At 39.3% G+C, this 21,656-nt stretch overlaps 1 protein-coding gene across 2 annotated transcripts in view; it reads right to left on the reverse strand.

Moving 5' to 3' along the window:
- Positions 1-21,656, reverse strand: part of LOC116800951 (myosin-I heavy chain) — a 661,712-nt gene that overhangs the window by 403,159 nt on the left and 236,897 nt on the right. For both annotated transcript variants that reach the window (XM_032717811.1, XM_032717812.1), the window contains exon 6: positions 8,761-9,335. In XM_032717811.1, the coding sequence (XP_032573702.1) occupies positions 8,761-9,335 (575 nt within the window). The remainder of the gene's footprint in view (positions 1-8,760; positions 9,336-21,656) is intronic.

The following is a 21,656-nucleotide window of genomic DNA, read 5'->3' on the forward strand; positions in this document are numbered from 1 at the left end:
CAGAATTAATCCTAAACCCGGACCGAATTAACTTAAAAAACCCAATTTCAATTAAAACCACACTTAACGTGCACGAAGTCCACCATGAAAGTCTACCATATACTACATCTAACAAACTAATTTTCTTCAGATTCCACCAATCGGTATGGACATCTTACAAAGAGTGAAGGCAATAGTTAATATTCAAAAATGGGAAAAATCTAGAAACTATACACTTTAAAATCGTAATGCACACAGAAAACCCGTTAGCATAGGTAACGGCGCCTTTTGGTGCTAAACAACACAAATTTCCGAAGACATTCTTATATGAGAAGAATTGTACCAGGCTAGGAACAACCTAAGTTTCATGGAAGTGGTCAATACTAACCGAAATGTACAGAATAATACTAAACAAAAGAAAAACAGAAACAATCTCTTGTGACCACGAAGACAGCATCTTTGAAACCTTAATAACTTATAAAAAGGCAGTTCACTCGACAACAAAATACACACCCTTCCAAATTTTTCCTCGGAAGACCGCCCATTATAAATCAAAACATCTCTCAAAATAACGAACACGACTACCTGCAAAGACTGAACGACTTTTTCAATACGATCTACACAAACATTAAAAAGAACATGGACGATAAAATGAAGGACCGCATAGCTTAGAGCAATGAGAATAGGAACCAACCATAAACTATCAAAATAGATTAAACAGTTTTTAGAAAGGACAATAGAAGGAATAAAATACCGCCCCGATTCCCGGGACATATTGTTAAAAAGGACGGGTTGATGTTTATATCCCATAAAAAGAAGAACCAAATAGTAACCACTATTATATTTTTCCAGATTATATTGCGTAAAAGCACAGTTTATCAAGATTCAACAGTTGGAGGAACACGACAAGATCGCGAAGATCGACCTGGGAAACGCAAGACTGGTACAATCATACAGACACTTATTACACAAAATTAATATAAAGGACCTCCTTGAAAATACAGAAACATTCGAAACGACATTAAACGACCTGAGACAAATAGAATTTTCACAAGATTTTGGCGGTTTGAAAGAAAAAGTAGACACGTTAAAAATCAAAATTAAAGCATTAATACCCTCAAGAAGAGAAAAAAGAGGATTGGTGAATGGAAATATGGACGCTAAAGACGCCCAACATATAAATGATAAGTTTAACGTTGTTAAGGAAAACGAAAATCAAATGACACAAAAAATTATTCAACAAAATATACTTAACAAAGAAATTACTTTAATATTTGAAAATATTACACAACACATAAACCAAAAACAAACAATTATTAACAAATTCATCAAAAACTACAATAACAATATATATAAGACACTTAATGACGAACACAACGAAATACATTGCTAGAATTAATTTCAATATAGATGTTTTACAAAACCATATTGATAACATTGAGGAAAGTATTTTGCTAACTAAACTCAATATAATACCTACATTTATATTATCAGAAACAGAAAATGAATCCATAAATAAATTTATCTCAAATCAGAACATAACAATAGAATCCGAAGAACATTTATATAGATTGCTAACCTTAGAAACATATATCGATAAATCATACATATTCCATGTCAAAATACCCATATTTAAGACACAAATTTTCCAATTAGCACAAGTGGTCCATCTGCCACAACACCAAACTAAATTCTTAATAGCACCTAATTATATTTTATATAATCAAAACGACCAAGTTACGTACTTTGAAGATGAGTGTCCGAAAGTTCACACGACTTACATATGCGAAAGTGCTCGATCAAAAACCAACCTAATCGACATCCAGTGCATCAAAGGAATAATCCACGGTCAAACCCCAACATGCGAAATTAAAGACATCGGGCTGTAAGAAATCATCAAGGAAGTGGAACAACGCCACATCTTCATATATAACACCGTGAGAAGCAACGTCACATCGTCTTGCCAGAGACCCTTCTCAATCAGTGGGTCAGTGATGATAATATTTAACAATTGCACGGTCAGTATTAATGGCTAAACTTATGACGATACGGTGATTGAATTCGAACCGAAAACAGAAACCATAGAGTCATTCAAGAAGATCAATTTTCACAACACGTTCGGATACATAAACATATATAAACTCCACCATTTTTACCATGTATCCTGACCTGCAAAAGAAGGAGCATCATTTTCGCCTCGGCCTTAGAAGACGTAGTCATCAAGTGAGCAGACGTGTTTTCATCGAGCTCCGTATAAAATCACTTGATTTTAGTGAAGTGAATAGTTAATAACACAAAATAAATAATTAAATCGAAAGCGAAAGAGACGATATTGGCAATGTTAAATTGCTATACTACAAAATTTTTTCTGTGTGGAATAAAAAAGTAAAACTAAAAAAACAAATAGACAACGAACAAATCGATCGTTCTAAAATGAGCCAACTCTATGCTCAATACCAACAGCGGTGTTCAATTCCGCTGTACCAACAACAACGAAAGCAAGAACACTCACACCGACTCTTGAAAGCGGAAGCGGACAAGAACCAAAACAAAACAAAAAACTTTTTCAAACAGGGCTGGATCGCTACACCCAAATAAAGCAAAAGCTAAGCCCACAACACAAGCAGGCTGGTAATCAGCCGAAAATAAATTGCGCCAACGCCTCCAATGACTCAAGATCAAATAGGTTTGCACTATCGGATGACTGCGAAGTGCAGGAGCAGGGGCAGAAGAATATAAAGCCGCCACCAATATATATACGTGAGAAAACATCAAGTGCGCTTGTTAACAAACTAGCTGCAATTATCGGAGAAAACAAGTTCCATGTTATACCTCTTACTAAGGGTAACATACAAGAAACGAAAGTGCAGACTCAGTATGAGTCTAGCCACCGATCAGTGACGAAGTACCTGGACGAAGCTGGGTGGAGTTACCTACCAGCTGAAAAGTGCCAAAGGATTGCAGGTTGTCATTAAAGGAATAGAGTCATCAGGAGCCATCGAGTCAGAAAACAACAAAAATGAAGTACATCCTATATATAAGCTACAGCATTTACTGCACCGAAGAATAACGGTAGAAGAGCCACACAAGCGCAGGCAACCTGTGCAGTGCACCAACTGCCAAGATATGGCCACACCAAAGCGAACTGCACCCTAAAATCCATCTGCGTCGTTTGCAGCGATGCCCACAGTACTGTAAACTGTCCTAAGAATAAAAACGACAGTTCAATTAAGAAAAACACACAGCCAACTGGCGAGGATGCATTGTTTACAAGGAACTCAAGAGTCGCCTAAACAAACGAGTGGATTCAGCTCGAGATCGTATCACACCAACAGCTCACAAAGTTATGGCACCGACTACACCTAACATCCCTTCATTTGCCAGCCACCGAACAATGCCAAATTCTTCCTTTGCCAGTGTACCAAAATCAGGGATCCAAGAACCGACAGCAGTCACCTCCAGCGTCCAGCATTAAATTCACCAAGTAAACACAAATAAACAAATAAACACACAGAACATGCAACAGCAGCCCATTGGCGTTAAAGCGATTATGCTTTCGATGCAGCAAAGCATGAAATACTTCATGACCTTCATACAAGAAACTATGCAAGAGCTTATGAGTAACCAAAACAACCTTATTCAAATGCTCGTTTCTTTTAAAACAGGATAATGACTCCCTTAATAATAGCTACCTGGAACGCTAATGGCGTTTCGCGGCACAAGCTAGAACTTGCTCAGTTCTTAGGCGACAGAAACATTGACGTTATGCTACTTTCAGAGACTCACCTTACCGAAAAGTACAACTTCCAAATACCAGGATATAAATTTTACTTTACAAATCACCCGGATGGAAAGGCCAATGGAGGCACTGGGATACTAATAGGAATGCGAATTAAGCACCACTTTCTTGGTAATTAACAATAAGACTGCTTACAATGTACCTCTATAAACCTCCAATGCAATAACGGCGCTCTCACTCTGGCTGCTGTCTATTGCCCACCTCGCTTCACAATCTCTGAGGAAAAATTCAGAACACTTTTTGACTCGTTTGGTGAAAGGTTTGTTGCAGCTGGCGATTGGAATGCCAAGCACATGTACTGGGGATTTCGGATAGCGAACCCTAAAGGAAAACAGCTGTACAACGCAATCATCAAACCGCAACACAAACTTAACTATGTTTCCCCGGGAGCGCCTACATACTGGCCAGCAGAAGCTTCAAGATTTGATTGACTTTGCCATCACAAAAAGGATATCCCAATCAATGATTACCGCTGAGGCACTTCCAGAACTCTCATCTGATCACTGCCCGGTGCTCTTTCATCTTTTGTACCAGCTACAACACATCGATCGACCGTGTAGGCTTACAAGCAATAGGACCAACTGGGCGAGGTACAAAAAATATGTTTGTTCCCATACCGGCTTTTCTAGCCTCCTGGAAACCAATCGCAGACTTACAAAAGCGCTTAAGAAAGAAGAACGCACAACTAAGGTACATCGAGAATCTCACGCCCACAGGCACAAAGAACTCGTTGTGGAAAGATCACAGGAACTTACAGGCACCAACAGAAACGGTTGTACCTCTCCGTAACTCTAGTATTTCAACCAAATCCAACCACTAACTCATTTACTCTCCCGCCATTAACTGCATCTGACTTAGCACCACAAGATCCTGTAGAATTTCGACCAAGCGAGATAACGAAAGTCACTAAAGAGCAACTGAAGACTAGAAAGTTCGCCTGGCTACGACTTAATAACCCCGAAAATGATCATCGAGCTCCCAATGTGTGCAGTTCTACGAATCTGCTTGCTCTTCAACGCAATTACTTAAATTTGATACTTCCCTCAAAAGTGGACGAAATCAATTATAATTATGATCCCTAAGCCTGGGAAAGACAAAACACAGCCACAAAGATAAATACAGTTATTTGAAAAAGTGCTGCTGCTACGCATCAGCCCCACCTCAAAACACACAACACACTCCCATCGCACCAATTTGGTTTTCGGGCAAAACATGGAGCCCTTTAACCGCCAGTTAACCGCATCACAACAGAAATTCGTAGGCCTATGAACATCGTGAATACTGCATAGCTCTATTCTTAGACGTTGCACAAGCATTCGATAGAGTATGGCTGGATAGACTTATGTTTAAAATAATCAAACTGCTGCCTCAAAACATACATAAGCTTCTAAAGTCTTACCTATATAAGTGTTCGCCGTCAGATGCAGTTCAAGCACTTCAAGCGTTTGTACTATAGAAGACGGAGTGCCTCAAGGAAGTGTTCTGGGCCCAATTCTATACACGCTATACACGGCGGACATCCCAACAAACTACCACCTAACGGTATCCACATTCGCTGATGACACTGCAATACTAATTCGATCCAGATGCCCAGTAAAAGCTACGATGCAACTAGCACGCCATCTAACTTGTGGCTTGCAGATTGGCACATACGAGTAAACGAAGAAAAGTGCAAACAGGTAACATTAACCCTAAACAAACAATTTTTCCCAACCTTGGTAATCAACCACACTCGCATTCCACAAGCCGATAACGTAATATACTTAGGTATACATCTGGACGGCTCACCTGGCGGAAAAACATAGAGGCTAAGACGACGCACCCCAGACTAAAAGCAAGGGATCTACACTGGCTTATAAACGTTCGCTCTCCCCTAAGTTTGGAGTATGGGCTTTAAAACCCATATGGACCTATAGCTCCAAGCTATGGGGCACACATCGAGAAACAACATCGACATAGTACAGCGAGCACAGTCTAGGATTCTGAGAATCATTACTGGAACTCCATGGTATCTTATGAACGATAATATATAGGCATAGACTTACAAATAAAACTTGTCATTGAGACAATAGCAAAGAAGAAAGTAAAATACAATAAAGAAAACTAGCCTCACATTCGAATCCTCTTGCAAGAAAACTTTTTCGAGTATTCAGCCAAAGCCGACTGCACCGGAACGACCAACCAGCGCAGCGTTAAATTTGTTAGGCCACACACCACGAATCATTTCATAATATTATATTTAGTTAGTTTAGAATAAGATTTGAAAACTTATTGTTAGTCTCTTAAGCAAAAGGAAAAATTCAATAAATAAGCAAAAACGCTGGACAGGATGTCAATTGCGACAGTTCAAATAAACAACTGGAACTGCCGCATTTTCGCGGACATAATTGGGACAACATAAGCATTTATGTAAACACTTGTAGCTTAAACTTTTGTTCGTTATTCGACGACCGGACGACTGGGACGGGCAGGTTTACACAGACGCCTGCGGAGAACGCGGAGAAGCTAAATGAAGTCTTCGAGCTGGATCAAGCGCGCCACTATAATCGGCCGTGGAAACCCAAGGAAATGGACATAGTATGGGCCAAAGAGCACTACCTGTCGAATGCCGTTGAAGGCATCGCGGCGAAGTTGGAGCCGAGGTTTGACGGGACGTTCACAATAAAAAATTTCACATCTTCGGTTATCTGCATCCTAGGACACAACGGAACCAGGAAATTGAAGACGGCTCACATTAGCGACTTAAAATCGGGAAGCACGGGAGCCGGCGAGCCAGGGGACTTCCAGTGTTAAACAGTATCAAAAACCTATTGACGAAGAAGGGAGGAAGACTATACAAGGTATCGAATCAGGAAAGAAGTCACTCACACACAGACCCGTTGAAGCGAGAGAGCGGGACAGGAAGGGTACGAAGCCCAGAACCGTTAAAGGTTAACGCACACAGCTGCGAATTCCGTGGAAGGGGAGTATACGGACGGAAAAGCCCCGTTACAGGTCCCACAGAATATCGGTACAAGGAGCAGAAGGGCACAACCCGGAGGAGATTACGAACCGATAATGGAGACCGAAGGCGCGGTCGAGGTCGTCACCTCCTCCTCGGAGAGTGTGAGAGGATGCACCGTAAACTAACGGCTCATTAGTTGCACCTTGTACCCGAGCGGGCCGTGCGCAAAAGGGGCCATACCGGATTTCGCGCGGCTATTTAGGTTCGGCACAAGCGCAGATCGAGACAGACAGTAAGTTAGAACGCGCGGAGAAGGTCAATAAGTGAGAACGCGCGGATAAAGTGACGGTCAGCGCAAACCAACTGTGAAAGTGTCGGGTAGGGAAAAAAGGCGCAGGTCACAAAAGGAAAGACGAGACAAATACAAGTGAAGATCGATCCTTGGAGTGGAGAAACAAGGACCTGGCGTGGTTGAAAGGGTCAGTGGAGTCAGTGGTTAGCAAAGGTGGTCCCACGCCGAGCGTTGGCTTAACTCGTATACACCCTGCCCATTACATCCTAAGCCATTTCCAGCCGGCAGGTGGTCCTTCGTCGGAGATGACAAGGTACTGGAGTATTTGAATGGAAAGTGGAGTCAGTGGGCGCAAAGGTGATCCCAGGCCAAGTGTTGCCTTAAGCAATGGGCGATACACCCTGCAGCAGACGGCGATCACCGGAGGAATTCGCTTTAGAATACTCGAATAAAGCTACTTTAGACTTAAACTCTGTCTTCTTACACAAATCATAAATTTTGGTGGGACGAACACACAAACTCTCTGAGCTAGCCTCTTCAACTCTTAGCGAGCAGGGCCAATAAAAACAGTTCGTTACAGTATGTAAAGGCACTATAAATATCCGAGAAGCCAATAGCACTAAAATCCTAGGTCTAAAGGTCTAAGAATCATAAAACACATTCCCTCTAAAAAGGGCAACAGCATCACTTCCATTCTTACTCAAAAAGTATTCTCAATTTCAGCAAGGAGGAGCGCTATAATCAAGTTAAGACTCCCAAAGCCACGTTCACACTTTTTAAATATGTTTTTATGTTTAATTATTTTTATATATGACTTTCCAATTCTATCGGTATGGTTAAAAAATTGTTCAACAAACGCTTATAAACAGCCAAAAGCTCCCACTGACACATATTCGAAATGTTTTTTATTTTCTGAATGTTTAACTTTCTTGCTCGCACTGTCAGTAGCTGAGTAATTGGTTTGTGATAGTCTAGGAACTCGATTATAACGTTTTTTTGTTATTTTATACAACTACTTGGCTAAATATAATAATAATAAAAATTGAATGACTATTCCCTTGGCAGGTAAATGCTGCTTTCCAATTTTGATCAAATTATTATTAACTGTAAAGCAACATTTTATGATCAACCAGAACGCACCTTCGATATCCCTAATTGATTTTTTTTTTTTAATATTCCAAATGTTCCCTTTCTTGGCTGTGTTATACGGTTTTTTATTTTTATCAAATTAAGACCGTAATTAATGATTATTAAAAACATGGTGGTTAAAAATATAACACTTTATGACAAAGAACAAAGAAACTTTGATTCTTTTCGACGATCACAAACAACGATACTATAATTTCTTTTCCATCATTTACAATTCATGTTTCCGCAGTTTTTGTACAGCTAGATTATATTAGTATACCAAGAATTTGTACCATTAATAAAAAACAAATTTATTGTCAAATCTTTAGGAATTTTAAAAAGTAATTAAAAATTAGAAAATAACAAAACATTTTTCAAAAGTGTGGATGGGGCCGTTTTGGGCGGGACGTACTGAACAAACAACTTGCGCAATATAGGCATCAATGAAATATGCATCTTTCATTTATGAATAGTCTTGGCAGCATGGGTCAACAAACTTGCATACCGTCTATGTCTCTAGAATCTATCTAGCTTTTATAATTTCTCAGATCTCGACGTTCATACAGATAGAATTATACTAATTATTTTTAATAAGGACCAGTCGTCTATGATACTTACCTCTTTTATTTTTAAAGGAATTTCCGTAATATTTCCTCGAACATTTATTTGGCGGATTAATAAAACCTTTTTAAAATCACATCGACTTAGTCCCAAAAGGTTTGATATAATCGATATCGCTTCTTGGTCCGATCTTGAAAAGTCGGTGACTTCTCCATCCACGTCTATAAACTCTATATTACCTAGCCACAAAATGGAACTGAGAACTTTAAAAACGCCATCTATAACGAATTGGGGAATTTGTAAAACCGTAAACGCCATGGTTACGGCATCAAACTTCTTTGACTCTATGTTCATATTTATTTTTTCAGAATTGGATGTATTTAGATATTTGTAAAACTCAGGTGGCCTTAGATGAAAGGATTTTGCTATGCCAATATTTTTTTGGCCTTGAGCTACTAATTGATACATAATATGATAGTTTCGTTCCCCTACACTTTGAAATGTTATCCGAGATTGTTCGAGCAGGTAATCAAGAATTACGCATCCTTTAATACAGTTGTTGTCGTCGAAGCAAACTTGCATAAATTTACCAAATCTAGAACTGTTATCGTTTCTTGTTGTTTTGGCATTTCCTATAAAAGGGAAGTAAGGAAAAATTTTAATTTTAAATGTGCGATTTACATGTAGAAGTAAAGTATAAATAGTGGCATATGCAATCCATATGACGTTTCCACTATACATATTATAATCCCCTCCTTATGAATTAAGAACCCCACAACAAATCTGATTGCGAAATGGGAAATAACTGTGAAACTAAGACAAGAGGAAAAATAAGAAGAAGCTACAAGCTAGCGGTTGACGTAGTAACAGTACGTTAAAGCACTTCGTGGTATTTACATATTTATAGAAGTCGAGGTATCATTGCAGATAAATAAGGTGTTGAGTTTAAGATTTAGTTAATCAGATACAAAATAGTAAAATTTGTCTAAAATTAAATTAAAATTAAATTTTAAATATTTTTTTATAACCAAATGTGATGAAAAAATAGGGAAAATAATTTTTATCAGGATTTTTACGATTTAAGCTCGTTATGGAAGTCTGTCTCTGCAACCAGTGGCAGTGTCGCTTACACAAAATAACATAAAATTTCCGATGTGGTCGTTAGAGAGGGAGTGGCCTAAGTGTTTTAGAAGTACCGATAGAAATTAGTAAGACAAATAATGAAACGAAAAAAAAGGTAAAATACTTATCAACAGTTTTTTGGCGCTTTTTAGCTTATTCATAAGCTGCGCAAGTTTGTGCTAAACACAATTTGCCCACGTCCGTTTTAACGCCCACAAGCTGCCCTAAATTGTCGTCTTTTTCCATTTTTTATTTGCAAATTTTGATTGATTTACCGAAAATTTTTTTTGGGACACCTACATTGAGAACCCGCGAAAAACTATCAAAACATCGTTTTTCTCACTTTGTGGCGAATTTTTTAAAGGTTTTTGTAAAGTTGAAAACCAAATATTCTTCGAAATTTTATAACTTTTAATATACAGCACAGTTCAATAAAAATAAACACTTTAAAATTATTGGCAACAAAATTAATACCTTTTGCAAATTCAAAATAACTAATGCAAATATACCATATTGAAATTTCTGTTCTTTCTTGTCTTGTTAAACTATACTCCAAATTTTCGCAATTATCTCTGAGTGAATTATGTTGATAGGTCATTTATTTGTAAAAGTTTTGCTGCATTTGCTGCAAGAAGGAAAAATGTCTGTTACCTCTTTCGATCCCTGCATGTCTGTTTGCACATTATGCTTGATACTAGAAAATGACTTGACTACCTCGGACTTGGCTAAATGTCTCATTATAACAACATATATTTTTTTCTGATAGAAATTAATGAACTGTAATTAGAATTGTTTTTCCAAGAATTTAGCTTTAACGGCTGCATAGCAACAGCGAAGCAGGCTAAAATGCGAGAGGAGTCAAGGGAAGCCAGTTCAAACGGATAATAATGGACCTTCGACCCCCGCAAAGAGGAGAGATCGTGAACTAACTCTGGACTTTGGACTCGATCCGGTCAAGGTCACAGAGGTCGAGGAGTACGCGTGGAGCCATACATACGGGAGGACACACTTTGAATAACGTAGCGACGCATCCACGGGTCAAGAGAACACAGGGTCAGAAGTGAGAGTGCAGTCATTGGTCGGCATAGGTGGTTCTGAGAAGAGGTCGGATGATCACTGTCGTCTTCCTATCTTCAAAGCGAACGGTCGTGTTTTTTTCTGCGATTCGAATTTACATTTGGGTTTATTAAACCAGTGAAGGTCTTTTTTGAACATAATTATTAAAACTCCGTTCGCTTCGCGAGTGAATCTATTTTGATTTGTGCACTAGTTTAAACAAATTAACTAATTCTTCTGCTTTTCTGTATTTGTGTTTAGCTTACTCTCTCCTTCGTGCGTTGTTCGCTGTGTTGTTTCGTGTTGTTTTTGTATGCACACAAACTGCACTATGCGTTCTCCCTCCCAATGAATGGATTAAGGACGGACGTGTTTTCGAGACGCTCGTGTTCAGACTGCGAATAATTTCGTTTTCTTACTTGGAAAGTTAATAAATCGGTGGTTCAGTGCTCCACGGAAGTGGTGTTCGTTTTTCGCGAGAAGAAAGCCAGTGGTTTGGAAGTTATTTGCAATTAATATATATATATATATATATATATATATGGAACACTTTATTTATAAAAAATTTGCAATATTACACAAGTGTGAGTGATTATGATACATGAGCATTAAGAGTACAGGCCTTTTTCAACCTTTTCTACTTAGAAATATGTTTTATACAGAAGATAAATTGGGATTAATCATTGATTATAATGAGGGGAAAATTTAAGTACAAAAAACCCCCATAAAGAAACATTAATATATAAACTTAAAACTAATAATTTTAAACTATCTTAAAAACTAGACTTATATCTTACAATAATATTCAACATTTTGAAGGTGTAAATAATTAGAATTAATGTTTCTATTTACAAAGTTGGTGTGTAATTTGGCCAATCTCTCTGAGGCCAGTTCAATCCCAGCTAAGTTGTGCAACTGCACAGTAGAGTAATGCCACGGAAGATTAAATATCATTTTTTATATTTTGTTTTGTGCCACCTGAATTTTATAAATATGAACATTAGCAACATCGGCCCAAACCGGTGCCCCGTAAAAAATTCTTGACTGAAAAATAGATCTAAATAAGTACATTTTATTTTCTATGCTTAGTCGAGAATTTCTATTTATAAAAGGGTATAAAATGCGAACTAATATATTTGTTTTCTTTATAATATGTTGAATGTGATCTGAAAAATTAAGCTTTTTATCTAATTTGACTCCTAAATATCGGACATTGTTTTCCCAATTTATGTCCACATGGTTGAGAAATATTCTGTTCGTTGGGATATAAATATTTTTCCGTTTTCTTGTAAAAAATATAGCTTGAGTTTTGTCTGAATTTACAAGAATTTTCCATTTATTGAAATATGCCACAAGGGCATTAAAAGCTACTTGAAGAGAATTTGTAATATTACTTGCAAGGGTTCCAGTGCAAAGAATTGCAGTATCATCTGCAAAAATTGATGCAGTACATCCATTTAAGGCAGGGAAATCAGAGGTGAATATATTGTACAAAAGTGGGGAAAGACAAGATCCTTGCGGACAGCCTGCACTTAAGTTATATATTCGAGATTGATAATCACATATATATACAGCAAAGGAGCGGTTACTAAGGAAACTTCTTATTATTTTAATAATTTTAGGCGGAAAATGTAAAAGATTCAATTTGTAAACAAGACCTTCATGCCAAACAGAATCGAAGGCCGCTTTAATATCTAGTAAGACCATACCTGTGGATTTGGATCTACTAAAGTTCGACTTAACAATTTTTTTAATTCTATAAAGAGCGTGTGCAGTATTGTGTTCAGGACGAAAACCAAACTGCTGGGGAGGAAGTATTTCAGTAAAGTCGAAAATCCTTTTTTTGATAACTTTCTAAAGAACTTTACTAACCGAAGAGAGCAGACTTATGGGTCTATAAGATGTGGGACACTCTGGGGGCTTGTTCTTTTTTAAAATGGGGATAACCTGGAGTGTTTCTATTTCTGTGGAAAATAACCTAAGCGAAGGCAACCATTTATAATCAAGGTTAAATACTTCACCCCTTTTTTAGGGAGAGCTTTCAAACTTATGTTGTCAATGTTGTCAAGACCAGGAGATTTTTTTAGTTTCCAAAAGAAGGAAGAATTTTTTTCGAGCGAGGATAAAAGGTTATTCCAATGCTCATTTCTAAGTTTGGATAACTTGCAATTGATAAGTTGGCTGAGCCATCTAACTAGAACCAGATCAGCTCTGTTTCTGTACCTTATCCAATTTCGACGGTGTCGATTTCTCCGCATAATTAGTGATAATATGTTGAGGGGAACAGCTTTTTGGGCAAATCGAATTTCTTTTTTCGGAATGGAGCGTTCTTTTGCTGTAAGGATGACTGGGTTGAAATGTGTTATTAACCTGTCTATGTCAGCTTGTGTTTGAATGGAAATGGATTCGCATTCTGGAATTAATTGGTTGATAACTCTACCAAAAACAATCCAATTTGCGTTTGTAATATCAAAAAAATATTTTTTGATTCTGGTGAAGTTTGATTGAAGAGAAGTTTGGACTGGGAGGTGATCTGAGCCCAGATCATTGACTGCTATAGTATAGTTTAATGATTGGAAGCTATTTGTTATAAAAATATCAAGTGTAGAGGATTGACTTCTACTACTCGCTGGCAAATAGGAGTGTTCGTCAGGAAAATGAACTGACAAGCCACGTGACATTAAAAACTCATTTAGTATTGAACCCCAAGCGTTGGCTCGGTTACAACCCCAAAGTCTATGTCTGCAATTAAAGTCGCCTCCTAACACAAAGTTTCCCGAATGTGTACACAATAGTCGATTATCATTTGAAAATATTTGCTTGCTTATTTGCAGAATCTGCTCTCCCTCCGGGGAAATAACAGCAATAGATTGGAGTACTTATTCCATTATTATTAATAAAATGTATGCCAATTGATTCTATAGTTTTAGTGTTGGGAAGGGGTAGCAAGGTATGGCGGATAGATTTTTTAATGATTATAGCTACCCCTCCCCCTCTTCTACAAGATCTGTCATACCTGTAGCAATAGTAATTATTGTGTTTGATTGAAATTGAACTATTTAGCCAAGTTTCGGTTAATAAACAAATATCTGTGTTTTTTCTTTTAAGAAAATCAAAAAGCTCATCTTTTTTGTTCTTAATGCCTCGAGCGTTCCAAGTTAATATTGAACGATTGTTTAACATTATGTTAAAAATTTGCAAGCCAGTGTTATCACTTCAAATTGATCTGCCTTGGATTTGCAGTTTCTTAAACTTCTAATGAGATCAAATGTTAAGGACTTAATTTCCTCTAAAGAGAAAAGCTCTTCACCCGTATTTGACGTTACATTTTGTTTAACCCAGGTGGCGTTTGGATTTAAAATAGATTGATTAAGAGTGTTTGGAAAATTTGTAGTATAGTCCAGCTGCGGAGGCTTAGAAATGAAGTTAGCTTTTGGTCTTACTCGATTTGACTGGAATTGAGATCTTACATTAACATAACTTAACCTGCTAGTGCAGCCGGGGTCGTTAGATTTGTGCGGCCCATTACAATTGGCACATTCGACAGCAGCTCCTTCCGGGCATTCAGTAGTTTTGTGGTTTCCTGCACAGATTGAACAGTATGATTTGACTGCGCATTGGCTTGATCCATGTCCAAACATCTGACAATTGTAGCATTGGGTGATTTGGTAGCTATTTCTCCTTTGATATTCCCATTTTACTTTAACATAATTTATGACGGATTTATTTAAGCCAAGAGGCTTGCCCTGGCGGCCACCGACTCCCTCCATGATGCCCCCGTACCCGTTGCCCCCACCGTCCCTGCAGAGGCACTGGTTGTCAGGCCTGCTGATCCCGCCCCTGCCGCGGTCCCCGACGCGAGGAGATGCTCATCATGGGAAACGATTTTAGCTGAGATTTCGAGTATCCAGCTCACTTCGCTGCGTTGCAGAGATATGATGAGCTCATCGTCTCTTACTGTGCGTAACGCGTTGCTTAAGTGCGGTGGATCTTTCGGATGACCGAAAGCAGGCACGGACGAGGATCTGGATTGATGCCGCCTCCAAACGATGCTGTCTAAGGAGCCGCTCTCGCTTTCGCTCCTACCGCCGCCTCCCGGGCTAGGAACCCCGTTGAGACCTGGTTGGCGGTAGTGATGTGCGACGACCCTGCGCTATCGGGGAAGGCTATATCCGAAAAGGTTCCAACGATGGTTGTACCCTCCCTCAGGATCCATTAGGTACGTGAGCTCCGTCGAGGTTGTGGTAAGATTATCCGTACTCAAAAAGATTCGCCGAAGTCGGACTCAATGTGGCACGGAATGCGGCCGAGAGGCCGAAGGTCGTCGTCTATGACGTCGACACAGCTATCGGCCCGATCACAGGTCCGCACCAAAGACACTAGAATAACAAGATGCATAACGGCCATACATTGGTTTGGAACTATGCAGCCACTTTTTTGGTGACGGCCAAAATTGCTCTCTGTCCTCTCGCTTACGCTGAGAGCGTAAGAAATCTAAAAATAGAATTTTTTTGCTTGTGTGAGTAAAAACAATAGACAAGTACGCGTGCTAGAAGACGATTTTCGGGCCGAAATCAATTCTGATCGAAAAAACGAATTTACATGTTTGGAGTTTTGGCCAATTTCGTAGCAATATGATGAACTAAAAAAATAATTAAAAATTCACGCCCTGACTATTATAATTTTAAAGTTTTTTAAATTCGTTTGTTAAAATTGCCGCTCGAATTAGCTACCGTTTACATATTTATATTTATTTATTTTTATTTTATTTATGTTATGTTAATAAGACCAAACAAAAAAATATGAAACTGAAAAACAACTGAATATAATGCGCATTTTAAATAATAAAAATGGATCATTTACATCCATTATATTAAGTTATATGACTTAATAAATATACTAAATAATTAAAGCAAATACAAAGGAAATTAAAAATAAATTTTCCAAAAAAAGGCATTACATTGAGAAATAAATATTTCATAAAAATAATAAGTAGTAGAAAATAAAAATGTATAAAATAAATAAAAATATGAAAACTGTTTATTGCAAAAGTCATATCTGGAGGCACGAAGTGCGAGCACAAGCACTCAACAATTACATTGCCTTATTAATTTTTCACACGTAGCAAGCCGAATACTCTATAGACAAATATAAAGTCATTTGTGAAATTTATTTTGGTATCTTTTGTACATAGATTGGGCTATTACTATTTCTAATCCATATTTAAATAATAATAACGTTAGGGCAATACAAAACAAGAATTTTTTACATGGTCAATTGATCGAATATAATATAGATTTAAAGTCTAAGAACTTCTAAGGTGAAGGTCATATTATGTCAAATTTTGCAATGCATGAGCATACGTGTGCACACATACAGTTGTTTGCTATCACTGTATGCGTAGAGAAGAGCTGTTTGCTGTCCGTTCTTTCTCTCTCGAACAAAAACTCGAGAGAGTCCCGAGCCACTTCTAGAGCCACGGCCAAAAAATCGCGTGTCAAAAAATCGTATGGCGTTACGCATCTTGTTATTCTAGTGTCTTTGGTTTGTTCGTCTTGCTTGTCGGAACAATGCAAAATTAATGCGTCTTTGATTTCAGTTAAGGTTGGCTCCGGATGTGTGATCATCGTCGGCCTTTCCTTCGATTTTCTGCCTAATTGCCCTTAGAAGCATTTGACCGTAGGGTGTCTTATTGGTTCCTCTGATTAATAGAAGAATTTGTTCTACGTTATTAATGAAGTCGCTAAGTAGTTTGGGGTTGCCGTCATTAGGATTATGTTCGGAATCTTAAGAGACGAAACTAGGTCCATGTTACCTATTGGTATAGCCGCTTGATTAAGTGACGTAGAGCTTGCTGACGAATTCATTGACTATGTTGAAGGCAACCTTAATACAGTCTGGAGTTTTTGTTGTTCGGGTTCTTCCCTAAAGTCCGTTAGACTGTTGCTAGCCCTGATCTTGCTTCTGGTGTTTCGGATAAGCGTTTTGACTTTCACAATAGTCGACATCTAATAATTTGTCTTTCTACTATTTAAACTGTGACTGTTTGATTGGTGATTCGGCCTTTTACTTTATGGTTATTCTCTCTAAATTGAACGTTGTCAAGGTGTACTGTAAGAGCAGTGTGGTACTAACTATAAGGTTGCTTATGTTATTCGTGTAGTGTAGTGGTAGACTTCTTTCCTTGTTGTTAGAATTTTTAACCTCTGTAATGTAGTGGTATGCTATTGTTTCTTATATTTTTGAGCAATATAAATAGTTTTGGCTTGCTTCAGTGACCTGTTCAACGACGAACCGATTCGCGTCCAGCGCATCGATACAACCAGCATTATGTATCAGCCGTTTGCCCCGACACTATTTGCACGTCACACCGACGTGCGGCACGAGGCCGAAAAGAACCGCATCAAACTTGTTGTTCGGTAGCAACGAGCTCCCAACGATGTGTGGGCATATGACCTGATGCCAAGTTTGTTGGCATTTTCTTTTTTTCTTCTAAGGTTTATACTATAGCTGATAGTTTAAATAATTATGATTATTATAATTTTATTTTATTTCTTCTTTTTTTTTGAAAATTCATTTAATTTATTGAGTTTATTATTTTTTTATTTATACGTTTTTGTTTGTTTTTCTTTTTTGTCAGAATAGTAGAATTATAGTGTCAGATAGTAGAATTATAATTTTTTAAATGTGGGAAAGTGGTCCGCGACTACCCCTAGCGGATACCCTTCACTTCCTCCTTTTTAGGCAAGTTTTGTTGCCTATATCGCGGTTGGATAACCGGATTCATGAGACATAATTTGGTTAAGTTATTTTCGAATATAACAGCTTTATGGTATATTTGGCATCTGTGCAAATAAGTATAAGCAACGTCGGCGACGCATCCTAACTAAATATTCACTTTTTGAGTGAAGGGTAAATACAAAACAAATAAGTTTTTTTAACTTCAATTTTTACTTTTAATAAAACAAAGCTTAGGAAAAACATAACTTTCTGGGGTTTTTATTAAATTCTTTTAAAACTTTGTTATTGAATTCATCCAAATCGTCCATAATTAGTCGTCGGTGAATACTCATCAAAGCCAGGCTATTAAGACGACTTTCTACCATTGTACTTCGCAGCCAAGTCTTTATACGTCTTAAGCTGCTAAATGATCGCTCAACTGTACAAGTTGTACAGGGTAAAGCAATTAAAATCTTCAGAGCTCTTTAAATATCGGGATAAAATTAATTTGCGTGCTGAATCGTATCAAGAACAGTCATCTCAGATACATTTGTTTCCTTACAGCGCCACATTTGTTGCCAAAGCTCAATTTCAACTTGTTATAAGTGAGTCTGTTGATATTATTTGCATTTTTTCCGGATGTAAATATAACAAAGAAAATGATACATTATTTTCATCGGAAAACCGACTATCGAGTGAGCTAATAATTGAGTCCAAGTAAGGAATAATCAATGACCTCCTCCAATACTGTGAGCTATTTTCAGCTGAATGGTTATTTCTGTGACATTGCTTGCCAAATATACGAGGAAGTAATGTCATATCCTCCTCCAACCCAATTGTCGCTGCAACGACTGTTGCATCTCTTAATACTTCATCCGTTATACTATCAGGATCATCTCGATGGCTACTTAACAGTTGTATTATGCGGTTAATGTGCTGAGAGGCCTTGACCGCATCCAAAGTCGTTGATTGAAGCACGTTGACTACCGGCTCCAGCATCGCCGAGTATTTCGCAATTATCGTGAGACGCATAATAAATGTTACTCTGGAAGCAGCGCTATAAAGCAAGAAGGCATTATTTCGGGTTGCAGCATTGCCATCACGTGACAAAACTTTCAAAGCTTCCATTATATCGCCGAAATTTTCCTTAAACGTTTAATAGCTTTGTATTTTTCACTCCATCTAAAGCTTTCTTGTATTTCTTGCGTAAGATTTCCTGCACACCGCCCTCCTCCCAGTCTAAGTCTAACGCATTTATCAGGATTGAGATCTGCTTTAGTTAAGAAATCGTCAATAGCATTAGCTATTGATTTTGCATCCAACGTTTTTATTTCCACAAACCCGACAAACGATTCATGGATTTCGTTTTTGCCTTCATGGAAATACCTCAACTCTATTGACAATTGCTCTGATCCAGACACATCAGCACTTTCATCAGCTATAACGCTATATGCGTCTGCATTTTGAACTATTTTTATAATCTGGTTTTTTAGGACTTCACCACAAAGGCTGATTTTTTTTTTCCATGTTTTGCTTATTTATTGAATCTTCCCTTTTACTTAAGAGACTAACAATAAGTTTTCAAATCTTATTCTAAACTAACTAAATATCATTTTATGAAATGATTCGTGCTGTGTGGCCTAACAAATTTAACGCTGGGCTGGTTGGTCGTTCTGATGCAGTCGGCTTTAGCTGCATACTCAAATAAGTTTTCTTGCAAGAGGATTTGGAGTGGCACTAGTTTTTTATTGTATTTTACTTTCTTCTCTGCTATTGTCTCAATAACAAGTTTTATTTGTAAGTCTTTGTGTATATTCTCGTTCCGAAGAAACCATGGAGCTCCAGTAATGATTCTCAGAATCCGAGACTGTGCTCGCTGTACTATGTCGATATAGCTTCTCGATGCGTTGCCCCTAGCTCGGAGCCATAGGTCCATATGGGTTTTAAAACGGAGTTATATAAAAGGACTTTGTACTCCAAGCTTAGGGGCGAGCGAACGTTTATAAGCGAACGTTTATGCATGATGCTCATGTATGAGCACGTATGCACGTGTGCACACATACAGTTGTCTGCTATCACTATATGCGTAGAAAAGAGCTGTTTGCTGTAGCGCTCTCCGCTCTCTCTCTCTCGAACAAAAATTTAAGAGAGCCTAGAACCACCTCTAGAGGCACGGAGAAAAATTCGTGTGCCAAAAATTCGTATGGCGTTACGCATCTTGTTATTCTAGTGTCTTTGTCCGCACCTACGCCTGCCACAGATGCGTGGGTTTCGAACACAAGGTCAGCGAATGCCGACAAAAATATAAAGTTTGCCGCTAGAGCGGGCAACAAGGCCACACCGCGGCAAAGTGCAAAAGCCCCCATAAATGGATGCAGTCCTGCTGCAGGCCAGCACCACCCCCGCAATCCTGGGCCTCGACGCAAATGCAGTGTCCCCCATGTGGCTTGGCAAACTCTCTCGTCATGCCGAGGGCCAAGTTAACTACAGACGGGGTGAGCTGCGGTCAGAGTGGATGCTGGGCGCAAGAGTCGCCGCCCTAAGCCAGTCAACAGAGATGTACACGTTCGATAATTACAGAGCTAGTAGTGATATCGACGTGACAATCGTCAATGAGGCAGCATCTATGCGGGCCACATATGAGTTGAGAGTGGACGAGTTGGAATTGAGTGACCACAACATCATTACTGTTGTGGCCGAACCAACTACCGCGCTCGCAGTTGAGAGCATAGCTCCTGTGCCGTCCTGGAACTTCTCCAATGCACGTTGGCGATTGTTCAAAGAGAAAATGGTTAGTAGAGAAGCCGGAAAACTTCTCAGAGTCGCCGATGGACCAGCAAGTTTCGACCCTACGCAATATAGTACATAATGTATGTGATATTGCGCTGGGAAGAACGTTGATTCGATCGCCCAGCAGGAGAACAGGTTGGTGGACTGCCGACCTTTGCGCCTCCAAGATGGAAGGCGTCGTGTTGACGGTGCCGCTGTAGAGCTTGTAGTGGTCGAGCTGAGGCGTGCCTCAGCCAACTACAACAAGCTCATTGGGAGGGCATAAATTAATGACTGGAAACCCTTCGTATGCATGGAGATTGGGTGCCTCCGCGTGAATGGCGAGTTGATCACTGATTGGGGTGCAGCATTCGAGGTTGATGTATGTGGTGCCCGGTTGAAGAGCAGGCGCTCTCCCGGCTTGGACGGCATTAAAAGCACTATCTGCAAGGCGCAGTCTGGTGCGCCATAACTAAACACCTAGCATCGTTGTTTTCCTTATGCATCCGATTGGGATACTTTCCCGCCGAGTGGAAGTTCCCACGAGTTGTCTCGCTACTCAAAGGACCAGTTGGGGTTGCCGTCTCGACCAGCAAGACGGTAATAATGCTGCTGAAAGATGCCTTGAAACGTGCGCCTACGGTGCGGTTGGCTGGAGCGGTCACAGTCAGTGAAGGAATGAAATTCCTCACGCACATAGCTTCGCTTCGCCAGCGGATGACCGGAGTCGTTAGAGCATTGGCACGTGTGCTTCGAGCCCACTGGGGGTTCAGTCCTCGAGCCAGGCAGACCATATATGACAGACTCATGGCAACTTGTGTGCTATTTGGTACCCCGGTATGGTATGACACCGCGGAACAAGTAGCTGCCCAGAGGCGAATAGGCTCCTGCCAGAGGCTAATCCTGCTTGGATGCCTTTCGGTATGCCGAACAGTGTCCGCAGTGGCACTGCAGGTACTTATTAGAGCTCCCCCGCTTGACTTGGCTGCTAAGTTATTAGCGGTAAAATACAAGCTAAAACGTGGATACCCGCTGGAGGAGAACGACTGACTTTACGGCGAGGACATTGCGTGTCTAACCTGGGAGCAGAGGAAGACTCGTCTAGAGGAGTGTTTACTGCAGAGTTGGCAGAACAGATGGGACGACGACAGCGAACCAGGACGGGTGACGCATAGGTTTATCCCATCACTCTCGCCTATCGCGATCCATGTTTTGGATTCTCGATGAGGAAGTCTTTCCTGCGTTCAATGCATTTTTGCACGGGAGAGCCCTCAGCGATACCACTC

Source organism: Drosophila sechellia, chromosome 3L, assembly GCF_004382195.2.
Source record: "Drosophila sechellia strain sech25 chromosome 3L, ASM438219v1, whole genome shotgun sequence".
Taxonomy (NCBI): Eukaryota; Metazoa; Arthropoda; class Insecta; order Diptera; family Drosophilidae; genus Drosophila; species Drosophila sechellia.